This window comes from Muscardinus avellanarius, assembly GCF_963383645.1.
Source record: "Muscardinus avellanarius genome assembly, chromosome: 3".
Taxonomy (NCBI): domain Eukaryota; kingdom Metazoa; phylum Chordata; class Mammalia; order Rodentia; family Gliridae; genus Muscardinus; species Muscardinus avellanarius.
In genome coordinates, this window is record NC_137788.1 from 53,946,833 (window position 1) to 53,967,101 (window position 20,269).

A 20,269-nucleotide genomic window follows, 5' to 3' on the forward strand; every position below is an offset into this window, starting at 1 on the left:
AAAAGCATGTCTGTGTTCATTGTTTCAACTTGAACATCTTATGTAGTAGACAGTATAACATCTGGAGTATGGAGGTTTCTCAAAAGACTAGGGATGGAGCCACCATATGACGCAGCTATACCACTCCTCGGTATCTTTCAAAAAACTTAAAGTAAAAATAATATAATGATTAATGCATATCCATATTAAAAAAAATTTTTTGTGTGTGGTGCTGGTGATGAAACCCAGAGGCTTTTAACGTTTGGGTCCCAGACCTATTTTCTATTTTATTTGGAAACAGGGTCTCACTAAGTTGCTGAGAGCCTCACTAAGTAGCTGAGGCTGGCTTTGAACCTGTGCGATCCTCCTGTCTCAGCCTCCCAAGCGCGAGGATATCGAGCGTGCGCCACCACGCCCGGCTTAAAAATTTTAATTTAATTTAATTTTTTTTTCAGAACTAAAGGGTTGAACCCAGGGGGGTTCTACCGCCAAGTGACACTTCCAGCCCTATTTTTTATTCTTAATTTTAAAACAGAATCTCACTAAGTTGCTGAGGGCCTCGCTAAGTAGCTAAGGCTGGCCATGAACCTGCAATCTTCCTTTCTCAGCCTCCCACATACTGGGATTACAAGCGTGAGTCACCACGCCTAGCTGCATACCCACATTTATTGAAGCACAATTCACAATTGCCAAATTATGGAACCAACCTAGGTGTCTGTCAACAGATAAATGAATTAAAAATAATGTGATCTATCCACACAATGGAACTCTATTCAGCTACGTTCCTATGCCTACTGGTCTGTTTAGAAGCCTCCTGGATTACAAGAGCAGGCCAATTCAGAGAAGAGATATTTGTCTTAAGTAGAGAGCAGATTTATGACCCAAAAGGCAAAGACCTTTCCCACAGGAGAGGCTGCATTATTTACCTGCTCATGCCTCTGCTCAGCGCCCCCCGGGGGGCAAGGTGCACAGCACAAATACAATAATAGCATCAAGTAAGAAACAGCAGAGCCAAAGGCAAAATCTTCCATAAGGGAGGCAAAAGAGTCTGAGACTGAGCAGCTTTCAAGGAGAAGAGGTTTAATAGGCACTTTCCTAAACCACAAACACACACACACACACACACACACACACACACACACACACTCATGGGCCATTGCGCTGTCTTCTGTCCTGCCTGCCACCCGCCACTCTGTGGTCCTTTTGTTTCTCCCAGTGCAAGAGGAATGCTGGACCTTGATGAGGAACCTCGTAGCGATACACAGGGACTCACCCTCACAGTAAGCTCCGCTCCTGTTAATTCTACCTGGTGACAGAAATGCGGGAGCTCAGAATTCCAGGCATTGGGCCAGGGCAAGAAATAATTAGAATGGTCTTTTCAAAATGACATTTGGATGAGATAAAGCAACACACGGCCAGGCTGGCTGGATGTGAATCCTGGCTGTCATCTCCTATCTATGTGGCTCTGGGCAAAGTATTTCACTTCCCTGTGCCTCAATATCTCTGTCTGTAGAGTGGAGATAATAACACCCAACTCCTAGAGTCGCTGTGCTATTAGGGGACACGGCACCGAGCAGGTTCTCAATGAGGATCCTAAGGACGGGGTGGGCTGGTTCTGAACAGAGGAGCGAGGACTTGCTGAGGACTCCCTTCCTGGAATATCTAAGTCAGTGAGGAGTAGAGCCTCAAGAGGGGATGAGAGTCTAATAAAAGAATCCTGGAGAAACTGGAAAATGGGGCAGGGGAGAAGAAAACAGTACAGTGGTACTATACACTATTCTGTACAGTAGTGTACTGAGGCTCAGCACTTCAGAAATCCTGCCAGGGTCCTGCTCGGAAAGCATGGCCGATCCACGGACCCTGGGGCAGGGCCTATGAGCTGTAAGCTGCACACAGACACAGAGGGAGGGGCCAGGGAGGAGGGTCCTCTTGAAGGAGAGAGTGAAGTATGGCAGGTAAGTGAACCATTAAAGGCATTTAAAGCCAGAAATTGAAAGGTTCAAAAGTTTATGCTTGGTTTTAAAGGAAATGGGAAAAACAGAAACTAGAGAGAAAGCAACCAAAAACAGGGCCCAAAAGAATGGGAATTAGCCGAGCCTCTTCAAAAGGCCACAGCAGCAAGGGAAGCTCCTCCCTCTGTGCTCTGGGACAGGCTGTGCCTGAAGGGAGGGTGCCCTTCTAGAGCTACTGTGGACAATCAGGTGGGACTAAGATGCTGAGCCATGGGGAGGCAAGTGGCAGGAGAGAGGGCTCCTGGAGGGCTCCTGGCTGCTAAGGGAATCAGTGGTGCTCCGTGGGATCACTTCCAGGAATGCAGTGTGAAGGCAGCTCTCTGGGGAGAAAGGTGGGCTCTTGAAATACATGGCAATACATTTGGAAAATAGCAGAAGCAGGGCTGCAGCTGATGTCTGATCCCTTGGTCCTGCGCCGGAAAGGGTCATGTGATACAAGGAGGATTATAGGCTCTCCTGGTTCCTGACAGTGCGTGATCTGGAAAAAGCATTTCATCAGAAGCCGGACACCGGGGTCTAGACTAAGACCTCCAGCAAGTTTCTGGGGAAAGGACAGGGAATATTCATTAAGACATTCACTGTGCTAGATTATAGTTACCTGTGAATCTACATGCATAATCCCCTTTAGTTCTTTGCCAACCCTAGGGTTTAATTTAAAAAAATTTTATTTTAATTTTTTGGTGGTACTGGGGGTGGAACCCAGAGGCTTTCTACCTCCGGGCTATACTCCCCGACCTTTTTTATATTTTATTTGGAAACAGGGTCTCACTAAGTTGCTGAGAGCCTCACCACTAAGTAGCTGAGGCTGGCTTTGAACCCCTGCGATCCTCCTGTCTCAGCCTCCCAAGCGCGGGCATTACAAGCGTGCGCCACCACGCCCGGTGCCAAACCTATTAAAGGCCAGGCATGGTGGTACATACCTATAATCACAGTACGTGGGAGGCTAAGACAGGAGGATCACAGCCTCAGCAATTTAGCAAGCCTCTCAGAAACCTAGAGAGACCTTGTTTCCAAATAAAAAATAAAGTAGAGCTGGGAGTATGGCTTGGAGGTAGAATGCCCCTGGGTCAATCCCCAACACCCTCCTCCCCATGTTTTTAGTTGAGGTATGGAAGACAGTTGACAAAAATCACCTCACTGTTTCCTTGGCTTTGGGCTTTCCCCTGCCAGCGTGACGATGGTGGGCCTGTGCCTGGCCTTGGCCAGGGGTCAACAGCAGATGTGGCATACACAGACACACTGAGACTCATCTGTTCTCGCTGCCCTTGAACACCCCTGCCAACATGTGTGAACGTGCCTCCGCCAGCCTCCTGCACGATAAGCTTCACTTAGCCAGCCATCGCCGATGGCCCGGGAGACACAGTCAACCATCGGCACTTGAGCGAGGTGGTTGCAAACTGTCTGTCCAGTTTCAGCCCAGTCACCCAGAAGACCCAGCGAACGGCCCCAGGAAAGATCAGCCAAGCCAGCCCAGACCGGAATACTGGCCCTGCCAACTCACAGAGGCGGTGAGAATGATAAATGATTTTAGGTCATAACATTTTTAGTGGTTCTTAATAGAGAAAAGCTACCTTACACAGGAAGGGACCAACACTTAGAGACACTAAGAGCAGCAGAGTCACACCGGGTGAGCATGGAGGCACTTTCAGCACCTTGTCCCTCTTCCCTCCACCTCAATTCCTCACTCACAACAGGAGGGGAACACCCTGATATCTATCTATCTATCTATCTATCTATCTATCTATCTATCTATCTATCTATCTATCTATCTATCTATCTCCTACCTACCTACCTATCTTGTGTGTGGTCCTAAGAATTGAACCTAGGACTACCTCTGAGCTACAATCCCGGGCCTTTGGTTGCAGAGTCTCTACATTGGAGAGGCTCTCTGTCCTCAAACTTGTGATCCTCCTGTCTCAGCCTCCCAAGTACTGGGATGAGCCACCCACCCTGACTCCCTTCTTGATGTTTGATGAAATGAAAAGAGGATCTGAAAATTATGCAGGTCCAGTATTTCTGTTTTATAAGACTTTGATTTCATTCTCTCTCTACTACCATCTGTGGTTCATACCTGAAATACTTGGTTTGGGCTTCCCTGCACTGACTGTTTGGGAAATGTCTCCTGTAGACCTCTTCTAGACTCTTTCCAGGATTTATAGCAACTATCCCCTTAGGTCCACACGCTCCCTTTATATCACACAATAGGAAGCCACCTGCTTACCATCTGCCTTCTCCATTTTTGGGAATACTTCACCCTCAGGCACTCTTCAGCTGCCAAGTCTGTAAGATTCCCGGACACTTCTGAAAGAAAGACGGGTAGAGAAGTGGAGAATCTCATCAGAATTAGAACAAGTTGAGGAAACATGGCACCAAAGAAAGCAGCACCAATCCCTGTCTTAGACCCCAATTCTAGGCATGTCTTCATCATGTCTTCTTCAAGCTAAAAAGTATATTGCTCTGTCCAAGGCCTCTCAGCCTGTTAACAAAGGGCATGGAAACAAACCCAGGACTTCTGACAGTCACTCCAGTGCACTTTCCACAAGACCAGCGGTGAAAATCTACCTCCCCTGACAATTATAATCGACAATTGTAATAAAAACAGTAAAACAATTATAATCCATCACGTGAAAAAGTTAGAACAGAATACTGAGAAATAATCTGTGATGCCCTGGTCAAATACAAGACCAAGACGAGTTAACTGCAAGTACTGACAAGGAGTTGACATTAGAGGTGATTTCTAACTGTGAGCAGAACAAGGGGAAATTCAACCCAGGTGGTCAGACGATTATCAGTCACTACCTACTCAGAATATCCTTTTGACTGAATTAGTAAACCTGTTGGTTTGACTGTATATTTCCTCTGAAATTTTAATCCATTCCCAGGACTCTCTCTTAAAATCATAAACAATGTAGCTCCCACCCCCATTACATTATGTCACCCAGAAAATGTAACTCTGCTCACATCAGAATAATAAATGCTGTGTGACACCACAGCACTGGGGGTGGATTGTTTTAGGAATTCCAATGTGCTTGATGAACTCCAGGCCAGAGAAATGACCTGGTGACGAGGAGGGGCTGGAAAACTGAGGGTAAAGAGAACAATGAGGAGTGACCCCAGGAACCAAGGAGTAACTAGAGAAGAAAAATATAAGGCCTGCCAAGTAAGAAAGACATTCTACAGAAAGTTTGGTGCAACCCCTTTTGGTGAGCACTGCTTCTCCTCCAAACCCAGCACCCCGTGTCCTGCCTTGGCTCCTCCAAACCATGTTCCACCCAGGGGCCATTCCCAATGGAAGGCTGACAGAGCCCACAGGGCAGAGACGTGATGCTCCCACAGAAGGACTGCAGACACTGCTTGCTTACCTCTGAAGCAAAGCACTTGAGTTTAATGGAGGCACAGAGCTGGAATATTTGAGTGGTTAGGGAGAAGGAAGGGAAGAGTTTGGATGGCCTTGGAGCTATTCAGGGCCATGAAGGAGCCACACAGCGGAGGGGCTTGGGAGGTTCTAACTGGGTGAGCGGGTGAGATAAACAGAAGCCTCCTGGATAGAGGACCCCATGACCTCTCTCCAGGCCCCAGGTCTGCAGTTGCCTGTGGGTGATGCTGGCAGGCAAGGGGGTCTTGGAAGTGCCTGGGATAAGGCACAACCCGGGTAAGAAAAGAGTGATGGTTGGCTCTTTGCTTCCACAGTCACAGCCTCTCCTCTTCCCCGTGTACCCCTCTGACCCCCACACCATAATGTTACCGAGCCATGGGGAGAACTTGGAACAACTGACACTCAAATTATCTCTCGCAGTCCTCACTATTATGGTTAGATATGGAATGTCCCCTGAAGAGTTATGTCAGAGTTGACATAGTTAAGTCATGAGGGTTGCAATGGATTTACTACACAGTAACCTAGGAGGTGGGTCCCTGGGATATAGCCTTAGGGACTGTGCTTTTGTCTTTGAACCCCCTTGCTTGCTTTCATGCTTTCAGCCTTCATGATGTGAGAGCTGAGTCAGTCAGTCTCTCCCTCTCTCTCTCTCTCTCTCTCTCTCTCTCTCTCTCTCTCTCTCTCTCTCTCTCCTGTCACCACATGCCCTGAGCTCTGAAGACCCAGCCTGACATAGACTTAACATCTGAAATCTCCAAAACTCTGAGCAAATAAATCTTCCTTCCTCTAAATTGTGTGTGAACAGGCTTTTTGGGTCACAGCAGTGGAAATACTGACTGAAACTCTCACCATACCCCAAAAAGGAGTATTATTTTTCCCATACATCAGATAGAGAGACTGAGGCTGAGATGATAGGTGTGCTCTTGGTCACATAGCAAATGTGAAGTACCCTCCAGTCTCACCAACTCTAAACCTGTGCTGGGAACAGGAGCAGCTTTTTTTTTTTTTTTTTTTTTTGGTACTAGGGATTGAACCCAGGGATATTCTACCTCTGAGCTATACCCTCAACTCTATTTATTTTTTTTCTACTTTATTTTTTTATTTTTATTTATTTTTATTTTTTGTGGTACTGAGGTTCCTGGAAGCTCTTCTAACTCCGGGCTACACTCCCAGACCTATTTTTACATTTTTACTTGGAAACAGGGTCTCCTAAGCCAGTGCGCGTGGCTGGCTTCGAACCTGCGTGATCCTCCTGTTTCTGCCTCCCAAGCGTGGGGATTACAAGTGTGTGCCACCATGCCCGGCTCTACTTTATTTTTAAAACAAAGTCTTGCTAAATTATGGTTCACTGATCTCAGCTTTCCAACTACTGGGATTACAGGTGTGTGCCATTGCGCTTGGCAGGAGCAGAAGTGATTTGTAAACATTTGCCCAGCCTTGTAAACCAGCTCAGCTCAAAGATGCTCTGACTGGTCTCTAGCTCTTCTTGTGAAGGGAGATGTCTGTAACTGGTGTTTCTCGACTTCTCCCATCAGGTGCATGCAAAGTCTCCTGGGCCTGGAGGAGGAGAATCCCTTTTATTAAAGTCTCCTGGGCTATAGGAGAACTCTGTTTCTCCAAGGCAGGATGCCAGCACCCAGGGTCCCTCCTGAGAAAGAGGGGCCCCTGGGTGCAGCAGGACTTTCGGCTGTACAAACTCTCACCAGCACTTTGGAGACCTGAGTCTCACTTGCTGCCTTTGGCGAGAATTAGGAATTCAGACCACCACGTATTGTATGACTTCAAATAAGTACTCAGCACACATTAGGTCAAATTTCATTAAAAAGAACTCTGCAGAGACCTCTAAGATTTCTCTTCAACTTGAATTTTACTAATATTAGTCATTTCAAGGCTATGGATATTAAAAGGAGCCGACACCCTAACTCTCTGAGGAGGGGCAACGTTTCACAGGAAAGGTCTCTAAGCACAAGAAGGACAGGAGGGGGCCACCCAGCCCCCCACTTCCATCACCCTCCCCTCCCCCACCACCTCCCCCACATTCCTCCAGGGTCCTGGAGTTGAGCTAAGGGGGATTCCTTCGAGTAAGTGGATGTTTGATGTGGTTAGGTGAGTGGAAAACAAGAATAATTGCCACATCAACACATGCTCCTTTGTAATACAACAGAATATAAAAAAGCTACGCTGGACAGCATTCCTCTTTAAAATGGAAGTTTGCAACCCTCTGGAACATTCAAAGCTTCCACAAACAGCAATTTATTCCTCCCTCTGTTAAGTTGCATTTCCAGTGTTTGGCACCTTTTAATACCTGCTGTTGTTCTTTTATTGACGCATTGTAATTAGACACCATAGTGAGGTTCAAAATGACACAAACATACAGGCACACAGCACCTGGAGTGTTTCCTCTGAATCTCGCCCGTCTCCCTCCACTACCCACCGTACATGTTAGCGAGATGGGTAGTGATACCTTTGTCTAAGGACATGGCATCCTTTCAACTGTTTCCTTCATCAACTCCCCCCCCCAATATCTGCTATTGTTAACCTAACTTTTCATTTGTCTGTGACCTACCCAAGGATTCCCCAGCTAGGGCCCCACCTCTCTCACTAGCTCACCATGTTCTAGATGTTTTGAGTAGGTACAGCTTTGTTGCTCTCTAGTAACCCAGAAGCTTGTGAAGGTCAGGATTCTTACAAGTCTCATTCCTGTCCAATCGATGTGTCTAAAATGACACTCAGCATGGTTCTTAAATCAACAACAACAACAACAATGAAGAAAATCCATGGAGAGAAATTAACAGGTGCTGAGCACTTACTCTAGGAACGATTTCTCATTCCACCCTCACAGAAACAATCCTGAGAAACAGGTCTAAGTTATGAATCAGGACACCACAGTACAGAGGTTCAGTGGCCAGCCCAAAGCCCTGGGTTCCTTCGGGGCTGGAGAGCTTCTGTGCCCCCATCATGCCACAGGGCCCTTCAAATCCTGTGGGACAGTGAGGAGGCGGAGACCAAGGCAGCCGCTGCTGGACAGCAATCACAGTCCACGTGTAACTCCCAGGCCACAATAGAGAGTGGTCCAGAAGTCCACCCGCCCCCCACCAGAGAGCACTGCTTCCCTAGGTCAGCCCCGCTCCAGAAGCATCACCCACACCTCCCCCCTCCAGATTGATTTCCTTGATGATGCCATTTTCAACCTCATTACTAACCTCAAATCCCAATACAAAGCACCCTTCCCTTCCTTAGTCTGAAACTGAAACCTCGTTCTGCTTTTTTGTTTTCTTCAAACCCCTCTTTATTCTGCAATAATAAAAATGCCGTATTTCATCCTGGAACAGGCTGCGAGCCAAAATAAATAGCACCTTGGGTTTCCTTGAAAAGAGAGCTTGGCTCAACGCACAGTCTCATTACCACGAGAATTCTTGGAGAATTCAACCTTACAAAGTCAAATATTTAGCAAGGTAGCATGCCAGACAGCAACCCCACCAAACCCCGAACAGTTACTTTCAAAGATGAAGCAGTCTTTTCAAAAGAGAGAGAGAGAGAGAGGAAAAAAAAAAATCACCCGTACCTGGGACCAATTCTGCAAAGATGGCAAGGGCTTTTCGTTCCCTGTCCCAGGACCTCAAGCCTTTAAGTGGAAATGTTTCCTGGACCAGGAAGCCAGAGGCATCTGACAGCAGCTGCTAACCACTGAGAGGCTGGAGCGAGGCTGCTAAAAAGATTCTGCCAACCGAGTTCTCCAGCCGCTCTCTTCCCACCGACCGGGAACGCGGGGAGATAACTCATACTCAATAAAGAATGCATTAACACAATCTCATTAAGTCCATTTCCACATTTCTCTGCAAGTGTCTATCATTTTTGCCTGCATTGCAGCAGCTGGATCCAGAGCTTCCCAAAAGAAGAGAGAACAGTAAGAGGGGAAAGCTGCAGGCAGGTTACCCTTAGAGCATCCTCCCCCTGCACAGCCCAGAGGGAGCAGGAAGAACTCCTCTCCCTCCCACAGAGCCAGCTCTGGGCTGCAGGATCCCAGCTGATCTGTGGGGTTCAGCACAACCTTGTCTGCTTCCCAGCTGTGGAGGAACTTGGTCAGGTGATCCGTGACCTTGCTGGAAAAGCAAATACTGACTTCCTTTTTGCTTCCAGGAATAGGTAAATGGGGTCTGAAAGGAATCCAGCACTCAATGAGCTTATCCTGGATCTTGCAGAAAGGGAGAATGTAGTTCTTCAGTCAGAAAGTTAGTTTCCAGAGCTGCCATAGTTTCGGAGGGGCTCAGCTAAAGACACCCAAACAGCACACGCCTTCCTCCCAGGCGCCTCTGAATCCAGGAGCTCATCTGAGCAGTCAATTAAACCTGCTTTTCCTCCCTCCCCCTGCAGCCAATGTGGCTCATTAATGAAATTGTTCCTAATGAGGACACAGCCTCCTTAGAGGTTAAAACCCTTCAGGGGTGCATCACTTTCTTCCTGGCTCTGCTTTAGAAACATCCTTCCCCATCTCCCTCCTGGGGTCCCAGGACTGCGTGAGCCTCTGATCCCTACGTGACTGGAAGTCTGGCGGCCAGAGGGGCAGAGCCAAGACAGGGCCAGTGGTCCCCGGGGCCAGACTGGCAGCTCCCACTTCCTGCCACCCCACCAACCTGCTGCCCTTGAGCACCCAAAAACACCGATTCTGGCAGGAAGATAAACTGTGACAACCAAATTACTATCTATTGGCTCCAGCTCAGGCAGGGTTTCTAAATGGTAAAGACCAGTGACTTGGGAGGAGAGGGTAGAGGAGCCAGGTAGGAGGCAGCAGCGGGAGGAGGAAGGCCTCTGAGTGGTCCAGGCAGGTATGGTGAGCAGTCCAGCCCACAGCTGCTGAGGCTCTTTGGGGAAGAAGCAGGAATGAGATGTGGGCACAAGGTTCTGGGCTCTCCAACCCTGCACAGCTCTTGGACACAAAGGAGACAGGAGTGCCATGGTCCAATGGAGGACCCAAAGAGCCCCTGGGCTTCTTTACACAGGCTCAGCAGGAGGATTAGAGTGCCTCTGTCCCTTTGACTGCCCAGGCTCCAGCCAAGAGAGGCTGTCTCAGGACGTGAAGACCCATGGGGAAGACACGTTGGAGGCAGTTTGGACCTCCACGGACCCGGTTGGGTGTGCTTTCCAAGGCCAGGGCAGGTTCCTGTCTAACCCAGGCTGAAATTGATGCTGACACCAGTGTCACCCTGAAATGCTGCCTGTATCACACCTGGTCCACCTGGAGACCTCTCTCTACCCTACCTCACATCCCATCTCACACCAGCACTTAAAGCATCCAGGCCAGGGACATGTAAAGAAAATGAGACAGATGGTCTAAGTAACTTCCCTTGGGTTGCCTAGGAGTGAAGATTCCTGAGGCAGAGTTCTGTGTTCCTCTCATTTACTTATTTATATTTATATTTTACTGTGATACTGGAGATTGAACCCAAGGGCACTTTACCACTGAGCTACACCCCCCGCCCTATTTTATTTTTTATTTTGAAATAGGGTCTCCCTAAGTTGCAGAGTGCCTCACTAAGTTGCTGAGGGTGGCCTCAAACCTGCGATCCTCCTGTCTCAGTACTGGGATTACAGGCGTGTGCCACCACACCTGGCTGTTACCATTTATTTTCCTCAGAAGATCTGAGAGCATCTTGCTTCATCTAGAGATGATTAGACTTTCAGAAGGGTGCAGGAGGATGTGATAGTCAACAAAGCTATGAAATTGGTATTTGTCTATGTTAAGCATCAGAATAAAAACGGGAAATACACCTTGAATGCTAGGGTAATATGAAAAACACAGAGGAACGTACTGCCTCTCTGATACATTTTATTTATTTACTTGCTTATTTATATTGGAGATTGAGCCCAGGATCATTCTCCCTCTAAGCTAAGTTCCCAGACCTCCTTTTTTTTTTCTTTTTGGTGGCACTGGATTCGTGGAAGCCCTTCTACCTCCAGGCTACACTCCCAGACCTATTTTATACTTTTTTATTTTTGGAAACAGGGTCTCTTAAGCCAGCAGGGCTGGCTTCGAACCAGTGCGATCCTCCTGTATCTGCCTCCCAAGCGTAGGAATTACAAGCGTGCACCACCACGCCCGGCAGACCTCCTTTTTTGATACTGGGGATTGAACCCAAGGGGCCGAGGTGGTAAAGAGTCTGAGCTCCAAGTCAAACAGATGCAGCTGAAACACCAGCTCTGCCACTGACTGGCTGAGAAATTCTGTACACATCAGTTACCTTCTCTGGCCTCTTACTTGTAAAATGGGTCTAGTGATATTTTTTTACAAGTTATGGAGCTATCGGAGGGACTAAATAATGGTAATGCCGATGAACACTTAGAGAAGAATCTGGTAGAGTCTGTTCAAGAAGAAAATATACTAGCTATGAATCTTAATAATACAATGAATATAACACAATCAATATAAGTATGAATTAAAGTTTGTTTAAACTTTCATCACACAACCACTTAAAGAGGTATCATTATGCTTGCTTTTTAATAATTGCTATAAACGTGCTGGGTGGTAGTGCATACCTGCAATCTGAGGCTGAGACAGGAGGATCACAGATTTGTGGCCAGCCTCAGCAACCTAGCAAGACCGTTTCAAAATAAAAAGGGCTGGGGGTATAGCTTGGTAGTAGAATGCCTTTGGGTTCAACTCCTAGCACCACCCCCCATACACACTATTGCACAAGACCCTGTTGACTGAGGCACTGTTTTCTAAACTCACTCCCCCCAGAGGTCTGTCCACCTCAGAGATTTAAGTCTCCCTCTGAAGACACCGTCACGTCAGCCAGCCTGCCAGGTGCTCAGGCAGGTGTGGGGGAGGATCCCAACTTCAGGTGGCTGCGAGCCAGGTGTGCGGGCTTGAAGGAAAGCCAGATCAGGTTCCAGTCCTGGCTGTGTGACCTTGAGCAACTTTCCCTGCTCAAAAAGAACCCAGCTCAGTGTACCACGTGAGGACTGCAGGTGACGAGGCATAGGAGCGTGGTGCCCGGCCCGGAGCACAGTGTGTACTCCATACATTCACCTGTGATTACGTTTCGTTTACTTATTTCTTGGAACGGAGTCTCATTATATTGTCCAGGCAAACCTCAAACTCGTGGGTCAAGTAATCCTTCTGCCTCCACCTCCTGAGAAGCTGGGACTATGGGGACTGAGCCTCCCAAGTACTGGGATTACAGGTGCCACCATGGCTTAGAAAGAATATTAAAACAACTTTATTGAAATATAATCTATAAGAGCCGGGTGTGGTGGCATACATTTGTAATCCCAGCATTTGGGAGGCTGAGACAGAAGGATCGTGGTTCACAGACAGCCTTAGCTACTTAGTGAGGCCCTTTGCAGCTCAGTGAGACCCTATTTCAAAAATAAAGAATAAAAAGTAGGGGTGAGGGTGTAGCTTGGAGGTAGAATGCCCCTGGGTTCCATTCACAGTACCACATAAAAAAGAAAAAGAAATATAATCTATGAAAAGCAGGGCATGGTGGCACATGCTTGCAATCCCAGCATTTGGGAGGCTGAGACAGGAGGACCATGGTTCACGGATAGACTCAGCTACTACTCAGTGAGTAGAGCTGTTTAAAATAAAGAATAAAAAATAGGGCTGGATATGTAGTTCAGAGGTAGAATGCCCCTGGGTTCCAGTTCCCAGTACTGAAAAAAGAAAGAAGGAAATAAATAAATAAATAAATAAATAAATAAATAAATATAATCTTACACAATTCCATAGTTGTATTCAGAGTTGTGCAAACATTACCACAATCTAATTTTTAAAACCTATGGAAAAAAGCTGGGTGTAGTGCACACTTGCAATCCCAGCATTTGGGAGACTTAGACGGGAGGATCGCCATTCATGGACAACCTCAACTACTTAGCGAGGCCCTTTGCAAACTCAGTGACACCTCATTTCAAAATAAAGAATAAAAAATGCCGGGCGTGGTGGCGCACGCTTGTAATCCCCGCGCTTGGGAGGCAGAGACAGGAGGATCGCGCAGGTTCGAAGCCAGCCGTGTGCGCTGGCTTAGGAGACCCTGTTTCCAAATGAAAATGTAAAAATAGGTCTGGGAGTGTAGCCCGGAGGTAGAAGGGCTTCCAGGAACCCCAGTACCACCAAAAACAAAAACAAAACAAAACAAAACAAAAAGAATTAAAAAATAGGGCTGGGGGTGTAGCTCGGAAGTACAATACCCCTGGGTTCCAACCCCAGTACCTCAAAACAAAATAAAATAAAATGAAAATAAAACCTATAGAAAATTACATAACATTAAATGTATCATTCTATTTGTAAAATATGCAATTCAGTGGTACTAAATGCATTCATAGCCAGGGACGGTGGCCCACATCTGTAATCTCAGTACTGGGAGGCTGAGACAGGAGGATCACAGGTTCACAGCCAGCCTTGGCAACTCAGCAAGGTCCTCGGCAACCTAGTGAAACCTGGTTTCTAAATAAGAAATAAAATTGGGCTGTAGGTATAGCTAGAAGGAAGAATGCCTCTGGGTTCCATTCCTGCTACCACATAAAATAAAATAAACGCACCCCCGCTGTGGTATCACCACCACCACCATGGGCATACTCAAAACCTTTTCACCATCTCCAACATAAGCGCTGTACCCACTAGATAGCTTCCCGTTCCCTCCTGCTGGCCCTGAGACTGGCAGCGATACCTCTATGTATGGACGCAGACTTATTTGAGTTCCCCTTCCTCCAGCCTCATTTCCCCCTTCTCCAGTGAACTCCCTCCCTGTGCCTCAGCTCTTCAGATCCATAATTTTCAAAGCAGAGTCCCTGGCCCAGTGGAAGAGGGTAAACATTTCCAAAGGAGTCATAAATGGATCCCAAATACATGTGTTTTCTCCAGTTCCTACAGGCAACTGACAGAATTACACGGGATTTCATTTTTATGAGGAACTAAGGACAAAATAAGCGAGTTATTAAAGGTTAATAAACCTTGGAGCTAATAAGCAAACATAAGTCTGCTACAAGCGTCTGGGAAGAACATTAATTCTGTATACTGCAAGGAGGGCTGGCCTCCATTATCACCGAACGACACCATAAAGCTCCTGAGTAGGCACCGAAGCCCAGGCCGGAGCTCGGAGCTCGGTGGTTCTTGGGAAGGACAGATTGTTATTACTGCAGAAGACAGGAGCTGGGCTTTGTCAGCTCCTGGAACCTCGTGGACACCCTTCCTATGCCTGAATTAGTTCCCTCCTCTGAAGTAGACCTGAACTAGATTTCACAGTGCCAGACCCTGTGCCGCCAGGAGGCAGCCTTCGGACCTCTACTCAGCAGGCAGAGACAGCCAAGCCAGACTTCCAAGTGGAACATGCCCTGGGAGCGCCAAGGCTACAAGCAAGCAATGGAGGGTGGGGTGACACTCAGCTACTCCATAGCCTTTGACACATCCCTCTTGAGTAGGTAGGTGGTGACAAACACCTGTGATCCCAGGTCCTATGAGACTGAGACAGGGTGGTGTGGGGTGGGGGTGAGTCGCAGGTTCGAGACCAGCCTCAGCGAATTCCTCTTCTGTAAGCCTGCGAGAGCAGGTGCTGTCCTCGACCGCTACCATGCGGTACTAGCATTGCTTGGTTTTTAATCTCTTCTAGTCTATTAACTTATATTACTTATAAAATTACTTTTAATAGTTTTTGTTGATTATTATCCTGAGTATTTGCTGAATTACCACTTTAATTATTTTCTCTTATTCTTCAGTCCTGTATTACTAAATTATTTCCCACGAGGAAGTGGGAGTGAGTGGGCTTAGTAGCTTCTATGGTCTTGGGCTCTGCCAAAGCAGGCCGCCATCAAGATCGCTCGGGAACCACAACTTGGTGTGAATGTTTTTCAGGGAACACAGCTCCACCCCTCCCTGTGTTTCTTCAGTGAAAGCATCTCCAGGAATAGTGAGAGCCGCCCTCTGCAGCGGGGCATCCCTGCAGCCCCTCTCTGAGCAGCTCCCAACCCCAGCTGTCCCTGGTCCAGTTCCAGCTGTAGCCCTCTCAGGCCTCGGCCTGGATGCCTGGCATGGCCGCAGGTGCAGGCAGCTGAGCTTGCGTGGGCTGTGGCATCTGCCTTCTGGGTGGGGAGGAAGGTTTATCTTGGCTCAAGTACATAGGGCCTGCACATTCAGCAAAGTCCGTTTCTTCCAAACGGAGCCAGAGAAGCGATTCCCCAGATGCCGGGGTGAAGCCAGTGATGTTTCCAGATCTCTTGGGCAAGTTGGAAGGCTTTTGTTATCATTTCACAACACCCCACCTAGTTCCTACAAGTTCAGTCTGCAGAGCAGTGGACGTAGGCAGTAGGGGTCAACCGAGGATGACGGGCATGCGGCCTGAGCCACAGCTGGCCCAAGGAAGGACGAGCATCATGAGAGGAGAATCAGATAGGAAGGGCTCAGGAAACTTCCATTAATGTCAACTTGCCTTTGAAGGATTCATTCAGTGTGTCACCTGGCACTACAAAGGAAGGTTATATACTATTGTGGTCTAGTTTTTGTTTTTCTTTAACGTGGGGTTAAGCTTGAATGTATTTATCAAAGTTCACATGTAAGAAACTCGATTTCCAGTGCAGCAGGGCCTCATAAGAGGCGAGTGGGTCAGGAGGCTCTGCATGCACGGATGGGTTAAAGTCATTTCCGGGGGAGTGTTAGTGACGGGGAGAGGGAGTTGTCATAAAAGTGAGCTTGGCCCGCTCTTGCTCAGTTGCCCTTAGCCTTCTGCCTCTGCCAAGGGATGACACAGCATGGAGGCTCCCACCAGAGCCAGCACCAAGTTCTGGGGCTCCCCAGACCTCAAAGCTGTGAACCTAATGTAGTTCCGTTTGTTACAAATTACCTAGTTTCAGGTATTCTGTTACCTAGAAATAACATAGAAAGCAAAGTTAAGGCCCTGGGTAAAGTCACTAAGAAAATATGATGCCGAAATTCACATCCACCTCAAAGAAGCTTAAAGGGGTCATACGATGGTTCAGCATTCACAGCACAGCACAGGCAGACTGTTTAAAGGCAATCGCTCCCATCTTCACTCCCAGCCAGATTATGGGCTTTTCAAGCAAGGCTCCTGTTCATGCCTCTGCAAACTTTTTAAGGCTCCAACCCAAAGCCTTGCAGGCGGAGAGCACCCAATCAGTCCTGCTGATTCTACCATTCGAAGAGAAGTACACAGCTGGACCTGGTGGTACACACTTGTAATCTCAGTATTTGGGAGACTGAGACAGAAGGATCGCAAGTTTGAAGCCAGCCCTGGCAATTTAGCAAGACTTTATTTCAAAATAAAACAATAAAACAAGGCTGGGAATATAGTTCCATAGTAGAATGCTCCTGGGTTCAATCCCCAGTATCACAGAAAGAAAATAAATAAATAAATAAATAAATAAATAAATAAATAAATAAATATAAATAAATAAGAGCGGGGGTGGACCTCAGACTGCATCTTCATTTGCTAATGGGCACTGCAGCTCTGTGTCTTGCCCATGCCACCTATCCTGGCCAAGGTCAGAGTCTGCTTTCTAGATCCCTAATCTTGTGCTTTCCTTTATAAACCGCATGCTGACGGCATTGTCTGCAGTTGTGATACTGGAAGATATGGAACTAATGGTTTATTTGAAAACAACATGGCAGTGTCCCCAGTTCAAACAGGGAAATAATGGAGTTTGTATTGCGGTAATGCTGCCAGAGAACTGCTCATACTCCTACTGTGACCTTTGCTTACAGCCTCTGGCTATGGCGAAAGTACCATGCACAATAATAAAAAGGCTTGCCAACATCAACTAAGCACTTTCTCTTACTAAGTCCTTTCCTCCTCCTTATTCTGGCCCAGTATGCTGCTGTTATGGATCCTCTGTAAACGAGGTAAAGATGGCTGTTTCACAACCCAATCTGAGTCAGTCAGTATTGTGCGCAAAGAAGCAGCAGCTGAGTAGAAAAAAAAATTATTTGGAAGCAATCCAAACCTCCGCTGCAGTCTCTAGAGAAAATACTAGAGGGGAAGTGCATTCTTAGCACAAAGCAAAAGTCTTAAATTTTTGCTTGCCTCTCTCTCTGCTAGTCTAAGTATTTATTTCCAGCACAGCAACTGCTGCAGAAGCTTGGCTCCCAACCTCGCTGTGCAGACTCCTAGCCCCGCTGGGGTGCCATCCCACCACCCCTGGCCTCTGCCAAGTTCCTCCCTGCCTTCTTCACTGGGATCCTGGTGTTGCCTCCCTCTCCCCAGGGCTTGCCCATCCCTGGGTCACTTCCATTTACAGCCAAGGAGACTATGCCAGAGATTTCCTTAGAAGAGAATTACTTAGAAGGCTCCAAAGACAAAATCTTGAATAATCACATGCTAATGTTTTTTAATTAACTGTCCACCTATTTTACAGACAAGAAAACTGAGACTTAAAAATAATAATAGCAAGCCAGGCATGGTGGCGCACGCTTGTAATCCCAGTATTTGGGAGGCTGAGATAGGAGGATCACAGGTTTGAAGCCAGACTCAGATGCTTAGTGAGGTGCTTTGCAACTTACTGTTTCAAAAGAAAGAATAAAATAATAGGGCTGGAGTGTAGCTCGGAAGTAGAATGACCCTGCGCTCCATGCCCAGTACCGGAAAAAGAAAATAGGGCTGGGGGTATAGGTGAGAGGTAGAATGCCCCTGGGTTCAATCCTTAGTAACACAAAAAATATATATATAACAATATCAGAGTCAGGCATGGTGATACATGCCTCTAATCATAGTACTTGGTAGGCTGAGACAGAAGGATCATAGGTTTAAGGCCAGCTTCAGCAACTTAGCAAGACCCTGTTTCAAAATTAAAAATATAAAGGTCTGAGGATGTAGCTTGGAAGTAGAATGTCCCTTGTTCACTTTCCAGAACTGATGATGATGACGATGATGACGACAGCAGGCCAGGTACAATGGTGCACCCCTGTAACCCCAGCTATTCAAGAGGTAGAGGCAGGAGGACTGCAAATTTAAGGCCAGCCTCAGCAACTTAGCAAGACCCTGCCTCAAAATAAAACATAAAGCCGGGTGTGGTGGCGCACGCTTGTAATCCCAGCATTCGGGGGGCTGAGACCAGAGGATTGCGGTTCGAGGACAGCCTCAGCTACTTAGTGAGGCCCTCTGCAACTCAGTGAGACCCGGTTTCAAAATAGAGAATTAAAAAATAGGGCAGGGGGTGTAGCCCGGAGGTCGAATGCCCCTGGGTTCCATCCGCAGACCCCCCCCACACACACACACAAAAAAAAAACACATAAAAAGGGCTGGGATTGTAGAGTGTCCCTGGGCTCAGTCCTCAGTATCTCTCCCCCTGTTCCCCATAAACACACACAAATAATAGTAAAAAGTACCTAAAGTGCTGCAATAATAATTATTAGCCAGACACTGACCTCTATTTCACAAAGGCTAGCTCGCATAACTTCACAATGATCGTATAATGTGCAGGTAGGTGTTCTTATGTCCTTTTCACAGATGACAAGTTTGAGACACATGTCTAGTGAGTGGCAGGATTAGAATTCAAACTGAGGTCTGTCTGACTCCAGAGACCAAGCTCTTAACCTCAGCATTCTCTGACTTCGAGTCCTATTTCTGTAACAGTCTATAAAGCAAATTGCCAGTGGAATCTAAATAGAAAAAGAAACCAGATATCAGGATTTAGTTAAGGAATGAGCCTAGCCTTAAATTCCATCACCGACCACGCTCATTAAATTTCAGATGATTATTAAAATATAAACAACACTGTTGGGGGATGCAATACGTCTATAAATAAGATAGACTTATTTGAAATGACATAGACTAAAAAATGCAATGACTTTATAATTAACTTAAAATTATTTAGTCAATAAAACACAATTACTTCTTGAATTATATTTGTAAGTTCCAAGGAGTCTTGAGGTGTTTAATTGCTATTAAACCAGCTTGCAGCAGCTGAGTTACACAGATATCAATTTTATATAAAATGCTCTTTGCAGATCTAGCACTCTGTCAAAGTTCCCACCGCAAAGACATATTTTCAGGCCAGATACAAGGGTTTTAGGTTACAAATTAATGTTGTTTGTCTGCCATTCTCCAGGCAGGGCAGAGGGAGCTGGAGTGGCTGATGAAGGCATCCATAGCTCCGTCTTGCACAGCTTGGGAAAGAGATGCACCTCCCTGCCAGTGGTGTGGTTTCTCCTAAATCAGGGGGCTGCTGCTGCCAGTGGTCCTAGGCAGAGGCCCATGTCCAGCCCAGCTCTTGCTGAATGGCAGATATAAACTATGAGCTACCTTGGACTAAGATCTGAGCCAGAAGATTTCATGGATCCCATTCACATCCTCAGTACCAACTCTGAGGAACCCATGATGTGAAAGCAATGGATGTGGTGGAGAAAAGCAGTAGGTAGGAATCTCTGTTTTAACTAACCATCCAGGTAATGTTTATACCCACTCTAACCTGCATTATTATTATTATTATTAATTATTATTATTATTATTATTATTATTAATTTTATTGGTGCTTTGTAGTCATACATCTTGATGGAGTACAAGATGGTAGAGGCATATATGCACACATCACTCATTTAGTTCTTCAAATTCTTCTTCTTCTTACTACTACTATTATTAGTGCTAGAGATTGAAGCCAGAAACATTTTACCTTCCAGCTACACCCCTCACTATTTTTATTTATTTATTTATTTTTACTTTGGAACAGGGTCTCGCTAGGATGATTATAGTCTCACTACTTGCTGACTCTGTTCTAGAACCCATGAGGCTCCTGTCTCTGCCTTCCAGTATTGGGATGACAGGCATGTGGCTCCACCCAGTACTGGGATGACAGGCATGTGCCTCCACACCTGGCTTCAGCCTACTTTTTAGAGCATTTTGTCAACTGTAGTTCAGTGCCTCTCAAATCATGTTATGCATGTGAATGTCCTTTGGAG

The 20,269-nt window shown here is 46.6% G+C and overlaps 1 protein-coding gene across 1 annotated transcript in view; it reads right to left on the reverse strand.

Moving 5' to 3' along the window:
* Window positions 1-10,323, reverse strand: part of KANK4 (KN motif and ankyrin repeat domains 4) — a gene marked incomplete at both ends in the record, with an annotated part of 47,176 nt that extends 36,853 nt beyond the window's left edge. Inside the window, 6 exons of the mRNA XM_080691432.1 lie at window positions 1,253-1,285; window positions 2,341-2,532; window positions 4,213-4,292; window positions 8,933-9,011; window positions 9,227-9,562; window positions 9,904-10,323. Coding sequence (XP_080547558.1) covers window positions 1,253-1,285; window positions 2,341-2,532; window positions 4,213-4,292; window positions 8,933-9,011; window positions 9,227-9,562; window positions 9,904-10,323 — 1,140 coding nt within the window. The remainder of the gene's footprint in view (window positions 1-1,252; window positions 1,286-2,340; window positions 2,533-4,212; window positions 4,293-8,932; window positions 9,012-9,226; window positions 9,563-9,903) is intronic.
* Between the last annotated feature and the right edge of the window lie 9,946 nt (window positions 10,324-20,269).